Source organism: Hyaena hyaena, unplaced genomic scaffold, assembly GCF_003009895.1.
Source record: "Hyaena hyaena isolate Hyena2069 unplaced genomic scaffold, ASM300989v1 scaffold_201, whole genome shotgun sequence".
Taxonomy (NCBI): domain Eukaryota; kingdom Metazoa; phylum Chordata; class Mammalia; order Carnivora; family Hyaenidae; genus Hyaena; species Hyaena hyaena.
In genome coordinates, this window is record NW_024080833.1 from 2133879 (window position 1) to 2153794 (window position 19916).

The following is a 19916-nucleotide window of genomic DNA, read 5'->3' on the forward strand; positions in this document are numbered from 1 at the left end:
CACAGAGCAAAAACTTGCAGTAAATTCACAAAGACAAAGATAAGGGAATCAAAACATACCAATATGGGTAATCATCAACATATACGAAAGGCAGCAAAAAAGGAAGAAAGGAACATGGGAACTACAAAACAACCAGAAAATTAATAGAATTGTATTAGTAAGTCTTTACTCATCAGTAATTACTCCAAATGTAAATGCAATAAATTCTCCAATCAAAAGGCATGGAATGGCTGGATGGATTTAAGAACAAGACCAAATTATATGCTGTCTTCAAGAGACTCACTCAGCCTGAAGAGCACACAGGCTCAGAGTAAAGGGATGGAAAATGATATTCCATGCAACTGGAAACCAAAATACAACAGGGGTGGCAATATTTATACAGAAAGAAATAGACTTAAAGCAAAAAACCGAATGAAAGGCAAAGTCATTACAGAGGTACAGGTTGAGAAGATGGTGGAGTAGGAGGACAGAAAGCCACCTCGTGTTACAGATACACCTAGCTAATGTTCATATGAGTGTAAATAACCCAGAAAATGACCTGAAGACTGGCAGAACAAACTCCACAAGTTAAAGAAGAGAAAAGTAAAGAGGCCATAAAAAGAGGGTGAAAGGGCAAAGGCAACCATGGCTGTCCCTGGTTGGAAATGAAATTGGGGCACAGGGAAAGGTAAGAAACATATTATCACACTGAAGAGCCCTCAGGAGGAAGATGAATCCCCATAACATTTGACTTTGAAAGCCAGAGGGGCTGAATTTCATGAGTGTTTACAAATAGTGGGGCTTACAGCCTATAATTTTAAAAGTCAGCAGGTTCAATTCTGCAAAATTAAGTTCCCACCCTTAAAGAGACAGCACAATAAGCAGCCAGCAGAGACAGAACACAGAAGCAGCAATTTGACAAATGCCTGGGGTGCATGGAAGGGAGAGTTATTTACTTCTCTTAGAGCTTGGCCAGAGAAGCTGGGAACACAGGGAGGCCCCTCCAGGAGTAAAGGTGGTGGCAGGTAACATCTCCCTGCCCCACCCTGCAGCATAAACACAAGGTCTCCTGTGGGAACCAGCACAGCACCAACACCCTCCACCCACATTGCTGACACCAAGTCCCCGCCCACCACCTGCACTTTGATGGATCTGCCCTTTCTTGTCAAGCCTGCTTCAGTCCCTGTGAGATGGGACCCTTTCCCCAGAAAGAGGAACAATCCCCACCCAAGACATCACCTCCTAGCTGGGGGTGCTTTTGTTCTGGTGGCATCCATGGCAGGTTTCATTCTGTGAGCAGACCACTATACACCAGTTAAAACGTGCCCCACCAGGCTGGGGACCAAATACTGCCCACAACAGGCCAGGAGCCTCTTCGGACAAATGGGCTGAAGGAAAAAGTGGACAGGAAATAACAGCAGGGCATATGCAACAAGTGTAAGACACATCCTGAAACACCAAGGACTGAGGAAAAGGGGACGAGGCACCGCAGGGTGCTGCAGGACCTCTTCCTCATGAGGCCACTACCTTCGGAGCAGGAGACATAATTCGTTTTCCTAACACACACACGAACTCAGACAGAGAGAGAAAGACAAAATGATAAGACAGAGGAACACGTCCCAAACGAAAAAACAAGATAAAACCACAGCAAGAGACCTAAGTGAAATGAATATAAGTAATATGCCTCATGGAGAATTTACAGTACTGATCACAAAGATACTCACCAGACTTGAGAAAAGAGTGGAAGACATCACTGAGATCCTTAACACACAGATAAAAAAGGGCTAATCAGAGATGAAGAACATAATAAATGAAATAAAAAATAGACTTGATGAAATACATAGCAGGCTAGAGGAAACAGGAACAAATTAATGACCCAGAAGACAGAGTAATGTAAAATAATCAAGATGAACTAATAAAACAATTATGCAAAATGAGAATAGGGTTAGAGAACTCAGTGACTCCACCAAACATAATAACATTCATATTATATAGATCTGAGAAGAATGAGAGAGAGAAAAGGGAGCAAAAAGTATACTTGAAGAAATAATAGCTAAAAACATCTCTACTCTAGGAAAGGAAATGGATATTCATATCCAGGAAGCACAGATCCCCTAAGAAAACCAAGGAGGTCTACACCAAGGCACATAGGATTAAAATGGCTAAAAATAGTGGGAAACAATGTTTTTAACAGCAAAAAAGACAGTTATATACAAGGGAAACCCCATAAAGCCCTCAGCAAATTTTTCAGCAGAAACTTTCTAGGCCAGAAGGGAGTGGCATGATATATTCTAAGTGCTGAAAGGTAAATATCTGCTGCCAAGAATACTCTATCCAGCAAGGCTATCGTTCAAAATAGGAGATAAAGAGTTGCTCAGACAAACAAAAACTAACAGTTCATGACCAGTAAAAACCAGCCCTACAAAAATGTTAAAGAGGACACTTTGAGTGGAAAAAAGACCATAAGTGAGACTATGAAAAGTAGGAAACCTAAAAGCAGTAAAAATAAATATACCTGTAAAATCCATACAAGGGATTCACACATACACACACACACAAAGGATGTTAAATATGGCACCTATACTTAAGATGTGGGAGAAAGAGAGTAAATAATGTGATCAAACATAAGCAACCATGAACTTAATACGAACTGCTATATGCAGAAGATAGTAAATACACACTGAATGGTAACCACAAATCAAAAATCAGTAACAGATATGAAAAAAATAAAGAGAAAGGAATCCAGTATACCACTGAAAAAAGTAAACAAACCATGAACGAGAACAAGAGGTTGATCAGAGAAAAACTACAAAAAGAACCACAAAACAAATAAAATGTCAATAAATACATATCTACTATACTTACTTTGAAAATGCTCCAATCAAAAGACATAAGGTGACAGAATAAAACAAACAAACAAAACAAGACACATCTATATGTGCCTATGAGAGATTAATTTCAGACTGAAGTAACCTAGAGATTGAAAGTGATGGGCTAGAGAATCATTTATCATGCAAATAGATGTCAAAAGAAAGCCATAGTAGCAATGGTTGTATTGAACAAAACAGACTTTAAAACAAAAACTGTAACAAGAGATGAAGAAGAGCACTATATCATAAAGAAGGGGACAATCCAACAAGAAGATAGAACAGTTGTAAATATTTATGCACCAAACATGAAAGCACACAAATAAATAAAACAAATATAAAGGAAATATTAGAAAGTAATACAGTAATAGTAGAGACTTTAATACTCCACTTTTATCAATGGACGGATCTTCCAAACACAAAATCAACAGAGAAACAGTGGCTTTTAATATACAATGGACCAGATGGAATTCACAGACATATTCAGAACATTCCATCCAAAACTAGCAAAATGCACATACTTTTCAAGTGCACATGGAATTTTCTCCAGGAGAGAACGCATATTAGGCTACAAAACAAGTCTCAGCAATTCAGAAGGGCTGAAGTCCTATCATGCATGTTTTCTGCACAATGTTATGAAACTGATAATCAACCACAGGACAAAATCTGGAAAGAGCACAAACACACGGAAGTAAAGTAGCGTGCTAGTAAACGATGACTGGGTCAACCAAGAAAAAAAATAAGAAAAATCTCAAATAAACAAACTAATCTTACACCTAAAGGAGATAGAAAAGGAAAAGGACAAACATACCCAAAGCCAGGAGAAGGAAAGAAATAATAAAGATTAGAGCAAAATAAATGACAGTGGCACCTGGGTGGTTGTCAGTTAAGCATCCCATTTCGCTCAGGTCATGATCTTGCAGTTCAGGTGAGTCTGAGCTACAGGTCGGGCTATATGCGGTCAGCACAGAAACTGCTTTGGATCCTCTGTCCCCCTATCTCTCTGCCCTTCCACTTCTGGTTCTCTCTCTCTCTCACCCTCTCTCAAAAAAAACCTTAAAAATAAATAAATAAATGATATAGAAACTCATAAAACCAGGAGCTGGTTCTTTGGAAAGATCAACAAAACCAAAAAACCTGTAGCCAGAGTCATCAAAACAAAACAAAATGTGGGGGGAAGTGGGGTAGCACCTGGGTGGGTCAATCCGTTAAGCATCTGACTTGATTTCAGCTCAGGTCATGATCTCATGGTTTATGAATTTGAGCTCAGTGTCAGGCTCTGTGCTGACAGCGTGAAGCCTGCTTGGGAGTCTCTCTCTGTCCCTCCCCTGCTCTGTCTCAAAAATGAATAAATAAACTTTTTTAAAAAAGGAAGAGAGAGAGAGAGATGACCCACACAAACAAAATCACAAATGAAAGAGGAGAAATAACCACTAGTAAAGAAATGCAAACAATTATAAGAGAATATTATGAGAAATTATATGTGAACAAACTGTACAACCTAGAAGAAATGGACAAATTTCTTGAAACATAACCAAGAAGCAAGAAGCAAATGAAAAATTGAATAGACCAATTACCAGCAATGAAATTAAATCAGTAATCATAAAACTCACAAGAAACAAGCCCAGGACCATATGGTTTTACAAGTGAATTCTACCAAACTTTTAAATAACAGTTAATACCTATTCTTTTCAAACTACTCCATAAAAGAGAAAAGGAAGGAAACTTCCAAATTCATTCTATGAAGCCAAAATTACTCTGATACCAAAAACACATGAAAACACTATAACAAAAAAAAAAAAAAAAAAAAGGAACTATAGGCCAATACCTCTAATGAACACAGAAGGAAATCCTCACAAAATACTAGCAGATTGAATCCAAAAATATATTAAAAAATCATTCACATGACCCAGTGGGATTTGTTCCCAGAATACAAGTCTGGTTCAGTATCCATAAATCAATCAATATGATACATCACATCAATAAGAGAAAGGATAAAAACCATACATGATCATTTCAGTAGATGCAGATAAAGCATTTGAAAAAGTACAACATCCATTCATGATAAAAACTCTCAATAAGATAAGTCTAGAAGGACCATATCTCAACATAATACAAAGAGGAATGACTCAAATAAATGAAATCAGAAAGCAGAGATATTATAACTGATATCATAGAAATATAAAGAATAAAATAAACTATTACAATCATGTGACAACAAACTGGACAATATAGATGAAATCAATAAATTCCTGGAAATATTAAATCTACTAAGACTGAATCATAAAGAAATAGAAAATCTGAAAAGACTAACAATAAGGAGATTGAAAGAGAAATCAAAAACCTCCTAACAAGAAAAGTCCAGGACCAAATAGGTTTCTCTGGTAAAATATACCAAACATTAAAAGAAGAATTATACCAATCCTCAAACTCTTCCAAAAAACTGAAGAGGAGGGAGTACTCCCAAATGTATTATAAGAAGACAGTATTACCCCAATCCCAAAGCCAGATAATGATTATTACCCTGATAAATATGGAGGCAAACATTTTCAACATAATATTAGCTAACCAAATTCAACACCACATTAAAACAATCACACACCATGATCAAGTGGCATTTATACCAAGGATGCAGGATGCTTCAATATACACCAATCATAAATATGATACATCACATTAACATAATAAAAGAAAAAATAATATGATCATCTCAACAATGGAGAAAAATAGTTGACAAAATACAACTTCCCTTTATGATTTAAAAACTCTCAAAAAATTTCATATAGTAGGAATGTACCTCAACATAGTAAAGGCCATTTTTGGCAAGCCTTCTCTTATATAAGGAATAGAACAAGAGCACTCAGTCTCACCACCCCTATACAATGGTAATCGATATCCTAGCCAGAGCAATTAGGTAATAAAAAGGCAGCCAAATCAGAAAAGAATAAAACTGTTTTTGTTTGTGGATGATATGATCTAATATATGAAAATCTTAAAGACTCCACCAAAAAAATTGTTAGAAATAATAAATGCAGCAAAGTTGCAGGATACAAAAAAAAACAAACCATACAGAAATCAATTGCATTTCTTTTTTTACAAATAGTTTATTGTCAAGTTGGTTTCCATATAACACCCAGTGCTCATCCCCACAAGTGCCCTCCTCCATGGCCATCTACCCCCTCCACCCCTCACATCCATCAGTCCTCAGTTTGTTCTCAGCATTCAAGAGTCTGTTATCAATTGCATTTCTATACAATAACAACAATAGATGAAAACAATCTTATTTCACAATAGCATCAAAAACAATAAGATACTTAGGAGCAAATTTAACTAAAGAGGTAAGAGATCTGCATCCTGAGAGCTGTAAGACTGTGATGAAAGAAATAAAATACAACACAAACAAATGGAAAGATATCTCATGTTGATGGACTGAAAGAATGAATATTGTTAAAATGTACATATTACCCAAAGCCATCTATAGATCACTTGCAATTTCTAAGAAAATTCCAATAACATTATTCACAGAAATAGAAAAAAAATCCCCAAATTAGTACAGAACCACAAAAGGCTCCAAACAGCTAAACAATTTTGAGAAAGAAAAACAAAGCTGGAATCATCACATTCTCTGATTTCAAATTCTACTACAAAGCCATAGTAATGAAAACAGTACGGTCCTGGCATAAAAACAGACACACAAACCAATGGAAAGAAAGTGGAGCACAGAAACAAATCCTCACATATATGATCAACTAATATTTGACAGAGAAGCCAAGAATACTCAGTAAGGAAAGGATTGTGTCTTTAATAAATGATGTTGAGCGAAAAGAAAAATCACACACAGGAAAATGAAATTGGACTCCTATCATAAGTATTACTTTGTAAAAATTATTTTACACCATACAATGACAAATAACCAATCTAGTAAAATCATATCATTAAGGAACATTTAATGACATGAGAGAAAGCTAGTAGTATTTAGGATATCATGAACTACAAAGCAGTATACACACTTGGATCCAAATTTTATTTATGAAATTGGTTAACTCTTAGTGATAATATTACAGGCCACCTTTCCTTTATTAAACTTTATTTCACTTCTAATTTTTCTATAACAGCTATGGATTACTTTTATAATCACAAGAAAAAATACTATTGTAAAATACAAATTCAGAAGAATAAAGCAAAGTCTTCAGAGAAAGATATGAGAGAAAGGATAAGTGGAAATTTTCAAAAGAGAAGAAAAACACACTTCCTTGGGACTAGAAAGAGGAATGAGCAGGAGTTCAGAAATATATGGTGTAAAGGCAGAAATTTAAGAGATCATACTTAATGACTATACTTTATGAAATAGAAGATAATGTTCTCTTTTTATGGAGAGGAAGATGAATTGTAAAAGGGCTGAGGAAAATAATGGAGGTTTAAAATTGCTAGTTTGAGAATTAGCAGAAAGAGGAACGGAAAAAGATTTCTAGGGACAGTAATTCATCCAGCTTTTTTTGGAGATCATAAGTTGCATCAACATGGATCTATACAACAGGATAACATTAATCTACTAGAACCTTTCAGTCCATGTATAAGAATGAGGTAGGCACATGGTTGTATTGATCTAAGTTTGGGGGTTTTGGAGTTTGGACAAAGGACAAGAGAGGAAAGACATTGAGAATGCTACAAAAAGGTATGAGTCTAGGTTGAACAGAGAAGAAGTCAGAAAGTGGCATTACAGTGTCAGAAAATGGAAGGGTCTTCATAAAGCCTAGAGGTTTCAGTCAAGTCAAAGATGCACTGTGAAGAGGATCAAGAGGCCGAGGAAACCAGAAAGCTATGGCAGACATTACTATATTAGAGATTAAGTTTGAAGAGGTATCTCTGCTCTGGATGTCAACAAGGAAAAGAGCAAGGCCATGGAAGAAAACTGGGAAGCAGAATGATAAAAGATAATTAATAGGAGCTGTCCATTCAGCTCTGAGGCCAAGTGCTGGGTGAATCTTTCACATGTATGTTACTGTGCCCAAGTTAATGATAAGAATTGGGATAGAGACAGGCCACATAATCAGGGGTTCCCAGCCTTCAGTGAATAAAGGAATGTGACCAGAAGGTCAATAGGAAACAGAAGTAACAGACATCAGCTCCCAAGCATTTCTCTTGCAAGTTTACCACAACTCCCCGTACATTCATGGAAAAAGAACTGCATTTTAAACTATCATGATACTTTGACTTTAATCCGAAAATCAGTAAAGGCTACTCAATACCAGGTGAAAGACCACTGTGACAATCAAATGAATGGAAAATTTCATTAAAATTTAAAAAGCCACTTTTTGTGTATGAAAATATTTAAATTTATTTAATTTATTTTTTATTTTATTTTTTTTAGAGACAGAGACAACATGAATGAGCCAGGGGAAGGGGCAGAGTGAGAGAGAATCCCTAGCAGGCTCTATACTCAGCACAGAGCCCAATGTGGGGCTTGATCCCACAACCCTGGGATCATGACCCCAGCCAAAATCAAGAGTCAGACACTCAACTGACTGAGCCACCCAGGCACCCCCAAAATATTTGACTCTTAATTCAACCTGGCCATGGGGTAAAATTTTTCAAAGTGTAAGAGCCCATGAAGATAGATAATCACCTGACCAAAAATTTAGATTCTCTTAAATAAGATCCTTTACATAAAATATTTTATAAACGGATTTTTTCATAAAACAAGGCCTATCTACAATGAGGTTATTTGGCTTGTCATCACCATCAGCCCAAGAACAAATATATTCTGCACAAATTTATTCCAGACAGTTTACCACTTCCTTGGTAGCTCTTTCAGTTTCTTAGTGGCTCAGCAGGAAAAAGGCCAAGCTACTCAACAGTGAAATTCTTTTTTCTTCTTTTTTAATGTTTATTTATTTTGAGGGAGAGAGAGGGACACACAGAATCTGAAGGCTCCAGGCTCCGAGCTGTCAGCACAGAGCTGACGCGGGGCTCAAACTCACAAACTGTGAGATGGTGACCTGAGCCGAAGCTGTATGCTTAACTGACTGAGCCCCCCAGGCGCCCCTCAACAGTAAAATTCTTGAGCAAGTGCAACTGAAACTTCCTCCAGAGGCAAATCTTAGGTTTTCTGCCTAAGTAGATGTTTTTTTTTTTGCAGATGATGATGCGGGGAGTGAATGTTTCTCTAACTATAAAGAAACCTGTTGTGATAGTTTTTCCTTTTTATGCAGTAGACTCCAACATTTTTTCAAGCACCTTTATCATTAAAATATATAAATACATCGAAACATATATATTTTTAATAGGTTATATAAATATACTCTTATCAATCCATACATGAAGTTTTATTAAAGCTTCATTTCTCTTATTTTTTAGAGAGTACATAAATTAAAATGGAAAGCCTAATATACCCTCCCCACCAGCGAACTGTCTTATAAGCCACCCCTTCTTTCAGACTACTTCTAGAGGGACTGGGAGAAATTCTGTTCACAGCTAACGTGTGTTTACTTCCAGCTGTACAAGAAAGGGCCAGCCAATAGTGCAGACATCAGTGATGAGAGTGACGTCAAGCTATGAAACAGACAGTTACAGAATGGCCGAATGGTCACTATAAGGCTGAACCTTCTTTTGAATCAACTTAAAAAGTAGTTCTACATCCTTAAAAAGGAATAAAGGAAAAAAGAACCCACTTTAGTGGATGAAATATTTTTAGGGGCATGCTGACTTGATTTCGGCTCAGATGATGATCTCACAGCTGTGAGACGGGGCCTCTCATAGGGCTCCTCACTGGTGGAGGCTGAATTAAGATTCTTTCTCCTCTATCCCTCTCTGCCCCTCTTCCACTCATGTGCGTGCTTTCTCCCTCTCAAAAAAAATTTTTTTAAAGAATGAGTTAATTAATACCAGATGTTAAGTGTGCACAAAAATATAGCCAGTCTTTTATTAATCCGTCAAATATTAATTGTATGGCCATGACATACCTGGCATTTTTCCCGCACACTAATTATATTTACATGTATTGTAACCCACAGTCTCTCTTCAGATGTGGAATTGACTATGCAGTGACAAAATGAAATTTTTTATTATTCATTATTATTATAATGTATAATTCATTATCAATTATTTTAATATACTACATGAATGGACTGGCACACCAGCAACTCGAAGTGAGTAAGACTGCCATTCATCAATTCTGCCTCCTAAAACTAAACCATAAATTCCTCAAAGATAAGGACCGTATTTGTTTGATCATTTCCATAAGCCTAGTAGCACCTAGTACAGTGACCGGCATGCGGTGAGCATTCAATGCTTAGGATTTTGCTGGAGGGTTGGGAGAACAGGGACAAAGCAAGGGAGGGGAGAAGAACAAAATCAACCAAAGCCTGAGAACAAACTGGAAGAGCCATTTTATTGCCCCTACGGCACAGTTTGACTATAACCATCAATGGTATTTTTCCTGATGATGATGATGATGTGTGTGATATGATCCTGCTTAAAAATCCTGCACTTGCACTTAGTATATAATTCAAGACTCGGAGACTCAAGAGGAGAATCTATCATCGCCCATTCCAGGCTGAGCTAAGTGCTAGTATTCTGGGCTCCACCATACACAGTGCAGGCATCTAACACTGCAATTGACACAGGACATGGAAATTAGTCACTTCCATGTACCGCCCACTCATAAACTGTAAGCTCTTTGAGGCTTCTATCTTTATCTTCACAAATACTAGCACAGATTCAGTAAATACTTATTGAATGAAGAACAAACTCATCTCATTCCCTTTATGTTCTAGTTATCTCTTTGCCCGTTCAGTCAGCTGTCAAACCCACAAGTTTAATTATCTTAAAGAATCAATAAACAAAAACCCATCTTGGCCAACAGAAATCCGATACAAAAATGGCAAATATCAAGATCTATTTTATTCACATAACCAAAAAGTATCCCTTTTTATTGTCTTCTGATTAACAATCAATAACCACTCGGCATCTTCACCCTTTTCTCTAAATGTCCTCTACACAGGAGTCACATTTTAACAATAACTCTTTCACAACCATGTTTATTACTTCTTTCTATTCTTCTTTTTCCCTGAAAAGACATAAAATAGGTCCTGTCACTTCTTTCTCTATTGGTGTCATCAGGTCTGCTGCTCTTAACTGTTTCTAGAGCCCCCACATTTAACCTCTTCCAACTGACTTCCAACGGGATCACAGGATGACTCCATGTGCTCAAAAGTAAGCTAAATACAAGGAATTGCTATTCTTACTACATGGGATTTCACTTATACAGAATCCACAATTTTAACCTGGCTTTTAAGGCTACCCATCTCACACTCATCTCTACCAGTATTTGCTACCTCATTTCCCCTATCTGCTCCTTTACTAAACAATCCCTCAACATTTGCATTTTACCTGAACGAACAATATTTTAGTCCATATTTGTATGCTTCTTTGCAAGTGTTCTATAAGATTATCATGTGTGTGCTCTTGAGAACAGGTGTACTGTTTTCCTCTATGGGGAATTTCTAGCAGCAGGTACTCTTATACAAGATGATTTCTCAATAGGTGCTGTTAACTTGCTGTCCTACATCTAAGCGAACCCAATAAATGCTCTCTGGATTAAACTGAATCGGATGCTCACCTTCAATAAACTATAAGTGATAGTAAAATAAAGAAAAGAGAATACATTTAAATTATAGTGTTGAAAATTAGTAATGCTTCCCATAATCCTACTCAGCTTTTATCATTTGCTAGATTTCTCATGTGTATTCTAATGCTACTTCTGTTTTGCAGCCCCATCTCCCCCCCTTCACCCCTCTTGCCACCCAATATCCATATAAAGGAAACCCAAAGCAAAATGAAAGGGACATGAGAGAATATCAAGTTTCACAGAAGTCCCACTGCTCATATTTATGCATCTGGTGTGAGGCCGCGATATCAATATTCTTCACACTGAGAGCTTTATTTAGAGCTTTGCTATGTCAAAGGATAATATCTTAGACCATTTCTATCAGAGAGCTTGAAAATCCACTTTTCTAGACAATTTAACAAGAAGGCACAATAAAAGAAAATGCCACAGCAAAGGTTTCTGCCCACTTTATACTGTCACCAGGCTGATAAAAACTCACTTTCCTGGATTATTATATTAAAAAATTATCCCAAATGCCAACTTGAATAAAAATCTGTTTGATATAGTCATTTTGGTATTATTTCTTATAAAGAACAAACTTAAACTATCAAACCTGTTGGGATATTTAGCTACTGAGTAAAACAAATTTGATTAATATTTTAAACACTAACTTACAGGATCAGCTGGTCCACAGAATTCTCGAAATGTCTTTGTAGGATTATTTTGTTGAATCTCCATTGCTACACAAGGGCCAGAATACATTTCTGTCACCATTTCCTATGATATGTAATGTAAAAGAATATTTAAAAATTAGTAAAATTTGATGATCTTTTTTTATTCCTCCTCTTTTAACTGCACCACTATTCCAAATCTTAGTATCTTAGTTATCTTTGAATTCTCATGAATCCCACATGCCAATAAGCTCCCAGATTTTGTCCATTTTTCCTGCAAAAATGTGCTTTCGGTATGTTCCCGCATCTCCATTCCTACCTACTACCTACCTACTAGCATCGTTTTAATGTAATGCTTTACCAGTTGGCACTTTCATTAATTGAAATGATCTTCTCATACATTTTCCTTTTAAAGGGTATCTCCTCTTGAAGAGAGTAATGTTGAAAGCACATTTTTTTAAGTTTATTTATTTTTTAGAGACAGAGAGAGACAGCAAGCGGGAGCGGGGCTGAAACATAATTCCAAGCAGGCTCCATGCTGTCAGCAGCAAAGCGTGACACAGGGCTCAGATCCACAAACCACGAGAGCGTGATCTGAGCTGAGATCAATATTTGGACACTTAACTGCCTAAGCCATTCATGCACCCCTCGAATGAACATTTCTAAAGATACAAATTCCAAATGTTTCTTCCAAAGACACTTTTGAAAATCATAATCATTTTCAGAAATGAAGAAAATAGAGACTAGATCTCATTGTAAACATCTAGAAATTAGACAATATATATGAAACAACAGTTTTCAAACACCAGATGACAGGCAGCACAGTATGAGCCCTGAGAGAAGGGAATCAAATGAAGTAAGCTATATGTCTGCACATCTTTCTGCTTCGAGGGAGTTTCCAGGCAACGAGACAGGGAGAGGAAACACAACAGAGCCCAACACTCTCACTAAGTAGAAGAGATGAAGACTGGAATTCTGGGAGGCCGCTGTAGCTAGAATGTGCAGGACAGATAACTAGTGGAGGTGGGAGAATCATGGGAGAGTAAGCTACACTGATCTGCAGAGAAGTTCACCTGAGGGGTTGGCGAAGAGTCTGTATATGTGTAGCGGAAACCACCCAAGGCTGAGAAGAGAACCACCATAAGCAGTAAGTGAATCTATCCACAGAGAGAGAAGGCTGACAAGACTTTGCATTTCCATCAGCCAGACTGGACAGCCCTCACACGATACACAGGGCATTAGGTAGAGTCCTCTGAAGGGCACGGCACCATAACAGTTGGCCTTACATATGAAATGCTCTGTATCCATCCTATAAACTTAAAAGCAAGTCTTGAAAGGTCAGAATGATCCCAAGTAACGTAGTGAGTGCCCAAACTACATCAAATACTCTTCAAAGGAATATGACATACATACCATGTAATGCTATAAATCGCACATCATCCAGTATCCAATAAAAATTACCAGGCATGCAAAAAAAAGTGGGAAAATATAAACCATCATTAGAAGAAAACTCAATAAGTTGATACAGATCCAACAATGACAGAAATGAAGTCGGTTACATAAAAATGGTAAAACAGCTCGTATAAATATGCTCTATGTGCTCAAATTAGAGGAAGAAAATATGGACATGATGCAGAGAAAATCAAAATTAAAAAGACCCAAAGAGTAGATTATAAATCACTATGCTGTGCACCTGAAACTAATGGAACACTTTATTAAATATACTAAAAAAAAAAAAAAAAAGACCCAAATGGGATTTCTAAAATTAAAACTATATCTGAGTTAAATACACTGAAGGGGATGAACAAAGTAAAATACTGCAGAAGGGCAATAAATATAAAGAAATCCAACACCAATTATTCAAAATCAAGTAGAGGGGTGCCTGGGTGGCTCAATTAGTTGAGTATCCGACTCTTGATTTCAGCGTAGATCACGATCCCAGGGTCATGAATGAAGCCCTGCATCGGGCTCTGTGCTGAGCATGGAGACTGCTTGAGATTCCCTCTCTCCCTCTCCCTCTCTCTCTCTCTCTCTCTGCCCCTCTTCCATGCTCACGTGCTTTTTCTCTAAAATTAAAAAGAAAAGGCAAAGATAAAAGAATGAATACAAATGTCCCACAAAAATTTTTTTCAATGACATGCTAATATGTGCATAATTGGATTCCCAGAAGACAAGAAAGGGTGACAAACAAATAAATATTCCGAGAATGTTTACTTTGGAATATATATGCTAAAACTGCTCAAATTTGGTAAAAATCATAAGCCAACAGGTGCAAGAGTCCAAGAAAAGTGCAAAGAAAAGTACAGTAAGACAATAATTGGCTAAAACTAAAAATCCAAAAAATGCTAAAGTGTTCAAATTTGACGAAAATGCTCAAATTTGATAAAAGTCGCAAGCCAACAGGTGCACAGAGACCAAGAATAGATGCAAAGAAAAGTACAGTAAGTCAATAATTAAACGACTAAAAAAAAAAAAAAAGCCTCAACAAAAAAAAATCCTTAAAAACAAACCAAAAAAAAAAATAAATAAAGACATAAAACAGTGGAATAAAGCTAAGCACATGAAAGACAACAACAAAAATCTGTCAGTCTGTAATTCTATACCCAGGTGGGAAGATATTTTTCACAAATGAAGGAAAAAGAATTTTTTCAGACAGACAAAATGTGACAGCATTCACTACCAGCAGCGTATACCACCTATACAAGTGTTGAAGGGAGTTCTTCAGACGGAAGGAAAACAGTGCCAGATAAAAATATGGATCTATAAAAACAATGGTAAACATGGGGACAAATATAAAATATACATTTAGTTGGTGTGGAAGATAATTATTTAAAGCAAAAATATTAAAAATGTATTATAGGGTTTATAATATATGCAGAAATAAAATGTAGGGCCACCACAACACATAAGAAAGGGACACGGAAGAACACTGTTTTATGGCTCTTATCTATACGTGACGTGGTATAATGAAAGAGGCGATCAAAGAAAAAGTACCTCTCGTGTCTGGAACACTCAAGTCAATGTTCTTTTCTTCTCTACCTGGGGAAGAATTCTTCAGGAAGAAATGAAAATAATATAAAGATTTTGAGGCAGAAGTACAGGTTGTGTGCATGACAATCAGAAGCTACATGAGACCCGAGAAAATTAGAGACGAGGCCAGATCACGGAGAGCTTATGACACACAGTGATGAACTAAAACAAAGGTAATGTATCACTGAACACTATTTAAATATTCACTGGAACTCAGTCATCATACCTACAGAAATTTCATAAGTGACAAGAGGAGGGGAAGGGCTTTACCATGAATATGGTACACAGAACCCTACTCAATAGAATCCCTAAATGTATCCCTCTGAAGTCACTTTGCTATTTCACAAAGGTCATATGTAATTGATTTTTTATGGATAATTATGCTGGGTCTGATTTTCTGTCTCATGACATTGAGGTACTGCCTACGAATAAATGTCAACAGCTGAGTTCTCAGCAGGGGCAGCAGACAGCATGAACATGTTATCCAAAAAGAGAGGAGTGAATTTTGCCTGCTTTTTTTTTCATTTGTCTCTCTCCTTGTCTTTCATTGTTAATCACAGATACCATTAAAAATTTAGACATAAAAGGCTATGCAGGGACACCTGGGTGGCTCAGTCAGTTAAGTGCCTGACTTCGGCTCAGGTCATGATCTCACAGTTCGTGGGTTCGAGCCCCGTGTCGGGCTTTGTGCTGACAGCTCAGAGCCTGGAGTCTGATTCAGATTCTGTGTCTCCTCCTCTCTCTGACCCTCCCCTGTTCACGCTCTCTCTCTCTCTCAGAAATAAATAAAAACATTAAAATAAATAAATAAATAAAATAAATAAAGGGCTATGCAAATGCACAAAATGGAAAGAAAAAAACATGTTGGAAAAAGGACTCTATCAAAAGCATAATATGCTGCTTAAATAAATGGACTCAACAAAATTCTCAAGTCACCTAGGTTTTTTTTAAATGTTTATTTTTCAAGAGACAGAGAGTGGGTGGGGGAGGGGCAGAGAGAGAGAGGGAGACACAGAGCCCGAAGCAGCTCCAGGCTCCAAGTTGTCCACACAGAGCCCGATGCAGCACTCGAACCCACAGACTGTGAGATCATGACCTGAGCCAAAGCGGACACTCAACCGAATGAGCCACTCAGGTGCCCCACCTAGGCTTTTAATTAAGTAAAAAATCAAAAAACCAGAAAAGAACACATTTGTTTCCTTTACAGCCCTTTGACTCCTGTCCTGTAGGCTGTTAGGGTGGGATCGTCCTCACCAGAACATAAGCCCCCGTAAGTACAGGTAGTGTGCTTTTTTGTTGTTGTTGTTGTTCATCTCTGTACCCTTGGTATCTAACACATTATTTGGCACATAGTAGTTACTCAGTGTCCATATGTAGTAAATAAGTAGATCATGATAATACAATGAGATAGGAATTACCACTTTTTTATGTTTGCAAATGCTGAAGCAGCAAATGTAAGTATAAATGATCAAAACAGAAACTGCTATAAGGAATTATGTAAAATATAATAATAGTGATAGTAATAACAAAATAGCTAATATTCTCTCAGTACTCTCAATATGTAAAACTCCTTCACGGGATTTAGTTCACTTAACTATCACAGCAATCTCATAAAGTAAGTAATAGCATTATTTCCATTTTATAGATGGGTAAACTATAGCTTAAAGATGGCAAATAACTTGTCTATGGCCACACAGTTGGTAGACTGGGATTTGAACCTAGAATCTGACTCCTCCTCCTTTTGTGAGAAGAAGGGAATTGAAGTTGGTTGCATTGAATTTTGATATAGGAAAGTCTATAGTTTTTTTTTTTTAACTAAAACCTATTTTATTTTTTATTTTTTTAAATGTTTTTATTTACTTCTGAGAGAGAGAGAGAGAGAGAGACAGCATGACAGCATGAACAGGGGAGGGTCAGAGAGAGAGGGAGACACAGAATCCGAAGCAGGCTCCAGGCTCTGAGCTGTCAGCACAGAGCCCAATGCGGGGCTCGAACCCACGAGCCGTGAGATCATGACCTGAGTTGAAGTCGGACACTTCACCGACTGACCCCCAGGCTCCCCGTCTATAGTTTAAAGCAATTAATGTGGGAACCCCCAGAACTCGTGTACAGTATCTGGTACAATGCCAAGTGATGTCATCCTTTTTCACACTATACATCCTACATTTAAGAGGACCATTTCACCAACATATCTTTAAATTTAGGATAATAAAATGAATGGACTCACTATTATGACCTTATAGATCTTATCACTTATTTTTTAACACTTAAAATATTTTAAATAATAAAAATATTTCACTATTTTTCAATAATTATTAAATAAGAATCTGAAGACAAGGAGGGTAAAGTATGTGAAAAGTCAGAGTAAGAATCAAATCACCTGTGTTTTGTCCCTTTAGACAAGGCTGTCTGTTAAGATTATTTTTACAGAGGCTTCTTTTTGAATTAGCTAAAACTCCTAAAATTAAGAGGCACATAAATCTATGCAGCATTTAAAAATTTACTTCTTCCTTGAACTTAAACTGAAGCTCTGAATATTAGTAGTCATGAGAAATAAGAGTCCTGCTGGGAAATACAATAGTCACAATAATAAGTGAGACTCCGGATTTGCTATCTGATTTTTGGTGTCCCAGATTAAGCAATGAAAGATACCACCATCATATGCATTTGCAGTGTATGCATTCAGATCCTCACACAACCTCCTTTGAAGAAAACAGAATTTTAAGTGGGAAAAGAACTTTGAAAGCATTAGGGATAATGTATCATTCATAACACTATTATTTACTTCAATAAAATATGACTGGGACAAAAACATTCTTATTTCCTTTCAGATAAAATTTGCATAAAAATAGCTCTCCTTAGTTGCAATAAAATTTTATATCCTGTTAAGTACAGAACATCTCATAAAGATACCTGGATAATGTTGTGGTTCATGTATACACTCCATTTTCCCATTAACAGACCACTACAAACCAATTCTGGTTTGAAATATTTGTTTTACACTGAATAAACCATTTCAAGCTGAATAAAAGAGAAGCGTTACTAAAAATGACTCACATGGCTATTAATTACTCTGGAATAATATAGTTTTTTTCTTCCAAACAGCCCATATATTCTTAAGTAGACTCTGTTATTAATATTACAAGATTTAAATAGTACTACAGAGAGTATCTTCCTTAAAATATCAGACAGAAGAAAGCATATCAACACCAATTATTTTTGGATATCTTGGCATTAAAGTATGATATTGCTACTGCCATTCAAATTCCTGATTTCTTAGGGGAAATGACACACCCATCCAGTAACATTTTTATTTTTATCTCCAAAATCCCAAAATCAAAAAAGTCCTACAAGTAAATATATACTACATAAAAAATAAATTACATGTATAGTATTTTAAAGCACAATATAGGAGACATTAAAGTCAGAGGCGAGGTGTTTTTTTTTTTTTTTTTAAGTTATTTCCCAAAGGGAAATATGGCCCACCTCAGATAGGCACACAGGACACTAATGTCTTCAACTATTTGTTAGCAAATTCAATACTGTGTGATAGTGTCTGAGAAGATACACTCAGGATCTGAGGATATGTCCCCATGAGTTTATCTTATATACAGTAAAGCTGTAACATAACATGAATTAAGGAAGAGGTTTTCAATCATATTTTTAAAAGTAAAAGCGAACAAATAAAAGGAAAATGTGTAAAAGAAAGATTTAAGAAATGGAAAACAGCTGTGACCGGTTGGATTAAATGTTAAAATTAAGAACATATTTTAAAATCTCTTCCATTTAAGAAAAGACATTAACTTGGGGCACCTAGGTCAAACAGTTGGTCGAGCAACCACGTCTTGATTTCAGCCCATGTCATGATCCCAAGGTTGTGGGTGGGATCAAGCCTACTTAAGATTCTCTCTCTCTCTCTCTCTCTCTCTATTTCTCTCTGCCCCTCCCCAGTTTGCACATGCTTGCTTGGGGGAGGGGAGGGGAGGGAGGGGAAGGGAGGGGAGGGAGGGGAAGGGAGAACCAAACAGCGGTAACTCTAAAATGAAGAAGCTGGTAAGATTAAGGTTAGATTCAGTAAGCTGTCATAGAAGGAAAGCCATTCTGGCTCCTCTCATTAAGGAACGAAACCACCAGAAAGCTAACAGGAAGTTTATCTCACAATTGGTCTTTACTCTGTAGGACTAAATAAGACAAAGGTTCAAACCAGTGCATTTTTCCTTTTTAAGGTCAGTTGAAGGGGAAGAGTCACAGAGAAGGGGAGAAGAAGGGAATCTAGTCTCATTGTCAGGAACAGTAAGTAGCCTTTATACAAAAAAAAAAAAGTCAAAGTTCCCTTTAAAGGCACATGGGTGAGGAGGCAGTCCACCAGCCCAAACAAATCTAAAAAAATTTGATAAAGGGAAGGAAACGAATTTTGATAAAATGTCTATGTGTCATTTTAGAGAACAGTATTTCTTTTGCTTGAATATAGTCATTTCTTTTCAAGAATGTATTTCGTTTTCCTCTAAACAACACCTTTTAAATATTATTTCTTCAGGGAAGGGGCAGAGTTCAGATGGTGGAGTAAGGGTACTGGGATTTCCCTTGTCCCCCAAACACAGCTGTACTGAGGAACCCCCAGGAAATCAACCTGCAGAGTGGCAGAAGCATCTCCCCAGATGGAAGGAGGCAGCCCGGTGGGATGGAGGTGGGATGGAGGGTGGATGGAGGGCGGAGCGGGGACGGAGGGGGGATGGAGGGGGACGGAGGGGGGACGGAGGG

At 37.1% G+C, this 19916-nt stretch overlaps 1 protein-coding gene across 2 annotated transcripts in view; it reads right to left on the reverse strand.

Annotated features, from left to right (window-relative positions):
* The window catches only part of NME7 (NME/NM23 family member 7), a 253854-nt gene that overhangs the window by 117041 nt on the left and 116897 nt on the right, over positions 1 to 19916 (reverse strand). For both annotated transcript variants that reach the window (XM_039241877.1, XM_039241878.1), the window contains exon 10: positions 12130 to 12231. In XM_039241877.1, the coding sequence (XP_039097808.1) occupies positions 12130 to 12231 (102 nt within the window). The remainder of the gene's footprint in view (positions 1 to 12129; positions 12232 to 19916) is intronic.